The following is a 9,200-nucleotide window of genomic DNA, read 5'->3' on the forward strand; positions in this document are numbered from 1 at the left end:
TTTTAAAATAAAACATTAAAAAATCCACGCTTGAAATTCCACCCTTCAAAATCAATTTTTTGAAATAAACCGCTTAAAAATACACGCCTTCAAAATAAACGCTGTTAAAATGAATCATGCTTAGGCTTAGGAATGTAATGTTCCGTACGATAGTTTATGGGCGACACGATGTTTTTTTCGGCGGAACATGCTATTATGATGTTTCTTTCTCATGCTTGTACTGTTATCAATTACACTTCTTCAAATAACAACTTTGGATTTCGAAATATCCAGTTTAAAAGTGATGAGGACGATGCGCGTATGAATACAGGACACGCACACTTGACCCTTGAGCAAACTGAGCGGTGAACGAGGCTAACAGGCTTCCGGTGGGGGGAGAAGATGGCTATGGCGGTTTTGTGGACGGATTGCGCGGCGACGGTCATTCGCACTGGATGTTTATGCAATCTACCTGTTATACGTGGCCGAATTTAAAGTGGCGGCAATGTGAGTTGAGGCTCGGAGACAGCGCTTCGAGCCCGAACCTTTACGGCTGCCTTCGCAGTTTTGTAGTGCAAAGGGGACCCAGCTGCCCACACGCTCGCTTGATACGGTGGGCGAAAGTAAGGGGGGGGTATATGTTTATTCACACAAAAGGAGAGGGCGTAAGTAGGATTCAGCGACTTTATATCACTAGTTTTGTGGCGAAACCGCGCGCGCCCACACACACACACAAAAGAGAACTAAAGAGAGAGAGAGAGTGCTAAAGCCGGCCAGGATACACGACCAAAAAAGTTCGTCAGCCGCCAAATCAGAAAACATCCCGCACTAAGTTGACAACACTGGCCACGGGTCACATACAGAACAAGGAGGATATACATACTTGCAGTATAAATATATCCTCCTTGATACAGACACACAACCTACCCCCGGTGTAGCGAAATCCTCGTTCACAGTTCTAGCCCTGACTAGCACCAAGCGCGAGGAGCGCACTATTTTTCGTGGCGGACGTAGAGCCGTCGGATGTCCACCAATCAGGGATGGTGGATTTTAAAAGATTTATTTCGAAGCGTTTTTTTCTTCAAAGTTTATTTTTCGGAGTTTATTTCGACAGCGTGGATTTTCTCACGATTTATATTGACGAGTTTATTTTGAAAGTTTGATCTTTAAGAGATTTATTTTTGAACGTTTTATTTTTGCATGATTTATTTCGGCGTCATCCCGTGGATCTTTAGTGTGACAGCTTCCTTTATTGCTCGAAAGTAATTGTTCTGAGGTGGGAACAGACAAACACAACACAGGTGCAAGAATGTGTAGAGCGTGTTGGTGCTCACAGGGTTCAAAAAAGTAGCCTCTTCCTTCTCCGTACAAGTTGTTTTTCGCTGCCCCTTTAAACTGGCCAGAATGATCCCCGCGATAAACAGACCAAGACCCAATGAAGGCTGTCTAGTTAATCACCCAAACATAGTTGTTCCTTGCAAAAGAGGTGTGATATACTCCCTCCCGCTATCTTGCGGAGAACAGTATATCGCCCGTAAGGTTCCCGGTTTTCGGAATTTGCCGAAAAATGAGGAAAACACTCCCTGGTTGAATTTTAGCGGAATCGGAATATCCTGAGAAAATCCGATTATGGTTCTACTGGCCACGCGCTAATTTAGAATGTGGGGTACCGCGGAAATTCCTTTGCCTGCTCTAAATGGGAACAAAAACCAAGCTCCTAGGGGAATGCTCCTTTCTTGACTTTAGGTGCAAAGCCTTTTGGTCAAAATTAAATTTCTCAAAGTCTCGTCAACTGAAGTCCTTTTAAATACAACACTCCAAATACGTAAAGTCTGCTCTGTATTTGGTGTTTTTCGATTAAACCCGAATAAGTAAAAATTTACACGGCATATGTTTTTCGCTGTTTTTCCATTAAAACCGAAAAAGCGCAACCCTAGGTATCGCCTTTGCGTACGATATACTAAAACACTCTAATGCCTTCAAAATTTTCCCGGCAGGAATCAGGCTGCTATTCGCTCCCAGATCGAACGGTGTCGGCGCGCTGCGGAGAAAAGATAAACTACCGCAGTGTGGAGGCGTCGTCTGCTTTTACACGTTTATTCCGCATTCAGTGCAGTAGGCGGAGCACTGGGGAACCGAACGGCATCTTACCATCGCGGCACAAGTGATCTTCTGGTGAATATACACAATAATTTCGGAACAGAACCATCAACTCCGAACATCGGCCGGCGTGTTATCCACAGGTGACAGCGTCGCTCCCTATAGGTCGATCTTGGGGCGAATACTCTAGTTTAACGACAAACGACAAGTTCCGAAAACTACGGTTCAAAGCCATGAGATTGCGAACGGAAACTGGGCGTCCGTACCATAAGCGTGCACTTTACAGAGGAGAGCGACTTACCTCTGAGCTGGGTTTATCGTGCTACAGTTCTCCAACAACGGCAGCGACTGCGTTTACGTCGAATCGTCGGTCACGCGGACCCCTCTTTGCAATCTGAGTTTTTTCCACCTTCGATAGCGCAAGGCAAGGGAAGCAACGAGTGCGTTGAACACCGCACAATATCCGAGAGAGCAAAGTGCACCAGAGAAACGGTCGTGACTCAGTTTTTCCCATATGCCGGCAGCACGCAATGCACAAAATACCGCGCAAAGGCATTTAAAATAAGATACTAGTGATCCATGTTAAAAGTATTTAACATAGAGTACAAAGTACTCATAATTGAAAGTGTTTAATACACTCTTTGAAGTACTTTAGTAGTAGCGGTAAGTGAAACGCGTAATCTGAACAGAAGGGATAAACCTCATCCGGCCATAGTTAAGCATATACATATATTTTATTTGCAAGGTGTTGGTGTCAAGTAATGTTTTGTGAGCGTTGGTGAACTTGAGTAGACCTTGGCAATATGTTCTGACCCTGAAAAGTCGGAATATCTCGTGCACGTCAGCTCGGATCTTTCAACATCTGGCACATGTTTATCGCTTTGATGGCAAAGACAATAAATGCCAGGATTGTACCTAATCCCCTGGGACTTCCCCTGACAGTATCATTAGGAACCGTTTTTCGGCGAAGGGGTCGGCCTATAATACTGACCGATACTGTACGACGCACTATGACTCTGTATTGTCGGACAACGGAGAAGACGGTTGATTACTTCGTTCGCGGCAAGGTCACTATAGGGAGCGAGGAGGGTCCAGACGGCGCTGCTGCGCCCCCTGCGTTCAGCGCCCTCAGCGGCGGTTTCGTCACTCCTGTCGGGAGACTTGTGGTGGGAGTATTCGGTTTCGAGTCCCTGTATTATATGCAAGTTCCCCCAATGACACAGTGTCAGATACAGGCTGGTTTTGCTACGCTTTACGACGTAGAAAGGTACTTCAGAGGTGGTAATTTGAGGAAAGGCAAGTTATTAGTTGACGCTGGACACGTGTATAACGTGCGAGAGATCCATGAGGGCGACGAAGCTCACATTGAAGGGTGTTGTGTGCCACAGACAAGAATTAATGACCGCAGCCATCACGTGACACTTCATGTAAGTATAACATATTTCTGCACGCATGTAACATTCGCGCGACCTGAAGCCAGAATGTGCACGAACGAGTTTCGAAGTTTTAACCAGGCTTCAGTGTCGCTTGCCTACCGTATGAATAAAATGAAGGATCAATCTCCGCGTAGATCAGTGGACTCAGAAGCCTGCGCGGAGCAACATGTACCTGCAAGGCGGGAGCTGCTGGAAAGTGCAAACACGCCGCTGCTGTTGCACTCTACGTGCAGGAAGAAGACAGCTCAACCAGGACAAGTAGAGCGCGACAATGGGGTATACCTGCCCGCTCGAAGCGAACGAAGTACCCCAAATTTGTTCGAGCATCTGCAGGCTTCGCTGAAGGTGAGTGACCACCATGCAGATCCCTTATATAGTTTACTATGCCATTTGTCAATTGTGAATTAATGTTATGCACATAGTGGGACACTGATAGCTGATCCAGACTTTCAGGACATGTTGTGTGTACCATAAGAGCATATGCAAGTATAACCTTTTCCAGGGCTGCCCAGCAATGTTCGTGAGGTCCCCCTAACCCACATTACAGACCATTTCGCCGGCATTGGCTGCCCAATGGTAGCCATGTTAAGTGCCGAAAGGACCAGAGCGCCAAATGTTTTGGGAGAAGCAGATGCTGAAGGAAGCATGGCAGAGCGAGATAGTATTCCGGTGTACAGTTGGGAGCTGTCTAGGCCAGCTTTTCCAAATTATGCAAGCAGTATAACTGCGAAAGGAGTGCTGCTTAAGAGCGATTCTCCTATTGACAAGGTTAGGAAGGTGGACAGAGCCTTCTACGCCGAGAAGGTGTCAGTCACCAAGGATGACATTCCCGTGATCTGTTCCGCGACAGCCGCAGACAGATCTGCATGGCTGAAAGCTCGTGAGTCCCGAATAACGGGAACCAAGGTATCGCAGTGATCTACACTCCCTTCTGTTAGCTTGTTATGTTCACAAGTGTTGTGTGAATTGTGGAACTTCCCATTACCTTTTCCTTTTCTCACGCCTGTTGTAGTGTTTCAGATGACTGATGCTTGTGTTTCCTACCTGCAGAGTCACCAGATCCTACGATGGACTCTGTCTCCAGAGGAGCTCGCCAAAAAAATGGTACTTGCAGTGCCCGTCAGGACAACCGCAATGGCCTATGGAATTGCCATGGAGCCCCTGGCAAGGCGGAAGTTTGAAGATGTCTGTGGAGTTACGGTGACACAGCTTGGTCTGGTTGTAGACTCGGATGACCCATGGCTTGCATGCTCACCAGATGGGATCTTCAGGTAGGCTTTTACAGAGTTGATTTTAATCTCTTGTATCGACCCTTTGAACTTGGTTTGCAGGGATGACAGTGGTGAAGTTTGCCTCTTGGAAATAAAATGTCCCTATTCGAAGAGGAAGGGCAGTGTCCTTGACGACCCACAGCTCATATATCTTCAGGGGAAGCCGGACTACCGTTTAAGGGAATCGCACCAGTATTATACACAGGTTCAAGTCTCCCTGTATGTTCTCGGTCTCAAAAAGTGCATTTTTTTTGTCAACTCTGAGACAGACTACCTAATCCTGGATGTCCGTCGCAACGACGAGTTTCTGGAATGCTGCATTCCACACTTGAGAAAATTTTATTTTTCATATTTCTTGCCCACATTAGTGGATAACTGTAAGCAGTAGTCATGGCTTGTACTGCCATTCACTAATGAGCTGAGGATGTCTTCTGAGGAAAATTAAAAATCTTGTTCCTAGAGTTGTCTCGCTGTCACTTGTGTGTACTGTAGCTGTAGTACAAGGCACAGTATACAATATGCTGGAGAACAGTTTCTTTAATAATTCTTGAACTACAGTGTCTTACACTTGGGCTTGTTGCAAAACATCTACGCTACTGGCACAGAAGCCTGGACCATTGGTGAACCCACAGCTTCACTACTATTTTGAAATATGCCAGGTCTCAAGTTTGTTAAGACACATATGATGTGCATTATTTTGTCCATGTATTCTGTGAGGTCATGTGGTATCCTCCTGTTTAAAATGTCGAAGATCCGTAGCCTTTGGATTACCCTCTCAACGTGTATGCGTACAGCCGCTGTCTCGTAGGTTGCATCAACCTCAGCCTCGGTAAACTGAGGTTTGGTTGCAAATGGAGGCATTACTAGGGTAGCTTTTTGTTGCCCGACACCTGTCCGGATTCCAGGAAAGCCTTTATCAGCGAGCACAAGGTCCCCTGGCTCTAGCCGCGGCAGAAGCCCTGACTCTACAGTTACACTTGGGTCACTGGCTCTTCCACCAAAGCCTGGTGAAAGAAATGTCACTAGTCCATTTGGTGCTATTCCAATGAGATACTTAATAGTATATGTGCCCTTGTAGTGAGAGTACCACATGTTCTGTGCTCTGACCCCGTCTGGCATTTCTGCTTTCAACTCTGTGCAATCAATAATCAGTCGACAGTCCGGGTATAGATGACGAAAGCTTGGTGGCATAGTTGCTTTGATTGCAGCTCTGCTGGGCCAGAAAAGCCATGACTTTGTAGTGGCACAGAGGTGAAAAAGGACAGCCTTGAAAGCCTTAGCAGCAGTTGTTCGATGGACACCAAATAGAGCGCCCAGACATGAGAAGGGCAAGCCATGCTTCAGCTTCATCAGGAAAAGGAGGAGCTTGTCGTTAATGTGCAGCTCTTGGGCATGGCGACCTTTCTCTGGGAGGAGGCTTTGCAGAAGGGAGAGGACCTGCAGGCAAATAATGTAAATTATGTACTTGTAAGTGTATAATTAAATTGCGGCAGTGAAGTCATACCATCCTCATACTAGTTTACTGCTTTTCTTGCCTCCACAAATCATTGACTTACCACTAATGTCACACCAGTTAAATCCAACAGCCGCTGCTCATTATCCACAATGCTTTTATAGCCACCGAAGTAAGTTTCCTTGTAGGCTGGACCAGCACTCCGTGTCTCGTGCACTGCCTTTGGGCATAAGGTGCCACAGTCAACTGTTGGAATGCTGCTGACTTGAACTCCCATGTCATCACCGTTGCGAGTGCAGTAGAAAGTTAAGAGCCTCGAGCTTTCGACTGACTCATCCGTCATTGTAAAGGCCTATGAATGTGACACACTAATAAGCATTCCTGTGAAATGTTAGGAATCACCATTCACAATACTAATCATACCTCCTTTGTTGGTGGTTCGTCTTCATGCATGCCACATCCTGCATAATCTTCCACTACTGCGAGATCTTCAGTGTCAGAAGCGATGGGCTCACAGTTGTCATTGTTGTCAGGTCCCGGTGCAGCAGATAGAACGTTACAGGCAACCCAGTCTCTGCGCCGTTTTGACCTGCATCAGGTGAGGGGGATATGTTGAATACCATAAAACATTCCCACTTTACCTGTACGGCTACGACGACATTCTAAAACACCAAGTAAGGCTGGCTGTTGTAATGTCGTTGCATTACTCAGTTGTTACAGATAATATGCCCAGTAAATATTAACTTTTCCGGTGGACCTCACATGTGCACACGCGTACATACTAGAATTTAACACACGCTATTCCACAGGCAATTTAAGCCTGCAGGCAAGTCGCGTAAATAGTGGTTTTGACACGCCATGTTTCTGAACCGCAGCCTGCTAATATTGATCAAGATTGCCACAAAAGCGACCAAGAAAACACTCCAACAGAGAGTAGGGCTTTTTACCTTTCGTAGCGATCGGTGGTACGTATCTGTCGCTTCCTGTACGCTTCGGGGAAGATTGACGGGTTGTAGGCAGGGTGTGTAGCATTGTCGGACTTTGCATTGCCAACGAAGTGCTTGCTGCATATTCGAGAGTGCTTGGTAGGCACCCACGGCTTGCCGGATGCACTATAAAGTAGACAGGTTAAAAATAGACATATTTCGTGCGAAAATAAACTGTTACTTACGTCAGCCGGCGAACAAGTTGCACCCATATGGCGCGTCGCTCCTTTTCGTAACTTTTCCAGGGAAAACTGTAAAATTTCACACCTGGAGAGTTCGCATAAGTCGCGTTGCATCCAACTATGCAGCAATTATTGTGGCTGGACATCCGAACAGCGGTGTAACGACCGAAACACGTCGAAACTGCTGCCAAATGTGTTGTGATCCAGTCGGCTCTCCCGACGCCACTTTCAGAGGCTCCGCAGTGCGGCGCTACATTCGCGGCAAACTATACTGCCTCGCTCCCTATGCGCCATGAAGGTGCAACAACGTCTCCTGTGTTGGCAAGCGTTATTCCCCAGGTGTTGTGTACAGCCACAGTAACTTCCTGCTTCCTGGTGACATCAACGAGGAAGCCTCCTTGCATGCGTGTTACACACGAGACTCTCTTTCATTCACAAAAGGAAACGTGGAATTCTGAGGAGCATGAATCGCACAGGAGAAGGAAACTTCTCATTCCAGTACTTTTTTTTTTGCCTTTTTTTTTTTTTTTGTCGTGTGCAAGGGCAATAGATACTTTGTTCCCACCCGTATCGTGATTTGCAGTTCCGGAAGAAGCGACAATGACGAACAGAGGTAGTGAGAGTGAGTGGGGGGGGGGGGGGATATGTTTAATATAGTGAAAAAAATGGAAAACGGAAATGTCAGCCAGGCTATTGCCAGCTTGCTATTCCGTAAAAAGAAACTGAAAAATAAACAAAAGGAAAGAAAAAGAAAGGAACTGAAAAATGAACAAATAGAAAGATGAAGAAAGGAATTGAGAATAAACAAAGGAAATAAAGGAAAGGAAAAGATGAAAGAAAACAGAGAGTGAGTGAGAAACAGAGTGAGTAAGGAGAGTTGCCACTGGCTAGAAACGTGTAGGTGGTGATGTGCGAAATATGCGTAGCTTTGCAGGAGTGCCGTTCAGAGAGTGGAAGGGACAGGGGTCCCAAGCAGGAACGGGTAGTATTTAAATAGGTGTATTTATATTTTGTATTTAAGTACAGACTAGAAAAAAATGTATATATTTTTATATTTCAATACCAATTTTCAGTTATTTATTCTTGTAGATCCTCTATAAATACTCGTAAATACAGAATATACTGACTGATATCTTACAGTTGCCCCGCATTTGTTGTTGGTGAGTTTGAGGCGCAGTTATGCAGTGTTTGCGCTATATCATGTGCACGCGACGAGTCACTTTAGACGGCGAGTTTTTCACTGGTGTTGCGGACAACAGTCACGACTTCCCGATTATCTTGTCGTACGAAGCATCTTATTCGAATTTAATGCAAGCCTGTGGAGATTCTGTTCTTCTCTGCGAGTCTGCAACTTTATGCATCTCGTGTTCGGCCGTACAATCAGTCTTCGAGAAACCTGTAACGTTAAAATCACCATGATAGCCTCACAAATAAATCATATTATTCCTCGCTGATTTGTTATGATCATCGTTATTTTTGTAATTCCAGATGACATGTGGAGAAGGAGAAATGGGCTACTCCCCATTCATGATCTCACAATAAGGTTGTTGTTATGCGTTGGTGGACATGCCCATTCTTCCTTATTAGTTATTACTAATATAGAGCGTTTGGCGACGCCAAGGCATGCCAGTGCGCGTCAACTGGATGTGCACCCCGTAAGTCTTTCGGTTCGCGCCTTCATTTTTTTTTTTTTCCAATCAGTGGAAATGTCTCTATGTAGGGTTCCGGATTTTCAGAGTTTTGGGCATATTCGGAGAGTGTTTTCGGGAATTCTTTTTTAAACACCTGAGTTC

The 9,200-nt window shown here is 45.6% G+C and overlaps 1 protein-coding gene across 1 annotated transcript; it reads right to left on the minus strand.

Annotated features, from left to right (window-relative positions):
- Positions 1-5,362: 5,362 nt before the first annotated feature.
- LOC135365943 (uncharacterized) lies at positions 5,363-7,586 on the minus strand. The gene is made up of 5 exons (XM_064598598.1): positions 7,411-7,586; positions 7,187-7,351; positions 6,663-6,828; positions 6,343-6,591; positions 5,363-6,223 (listed from the first exon to the last, which is right to left on the minus strand). Exons 1-5 carry the CDS (start codon positions 7,551-7,553, stop codon positions 5,375-5,377), a joined length of 1,572 nt encoding a protein of 523 aa, XP_064454668.1. The 5' UTR covers positions 7,554-7,586; the 3' UTR covers positions 5,363-5,374.
- Positions 7,587-9,200: the final 1,614 nt, after the last annotated feature.

The sequence above is a fragment of the Ornithodoros turicata genome, chromosome 8 (assembly GCF_037126465.1).
Source record: "Ornithodoros turicata isolate Travis chromosome 8, ASM3712646v1, whole genome shotgun sequence".
NCBI lineage: Eukaryota > Metazoa > Arthropoda > Arachnida > Ixodida > Argasidae > Ornithodoros > Ornithodoros turicata.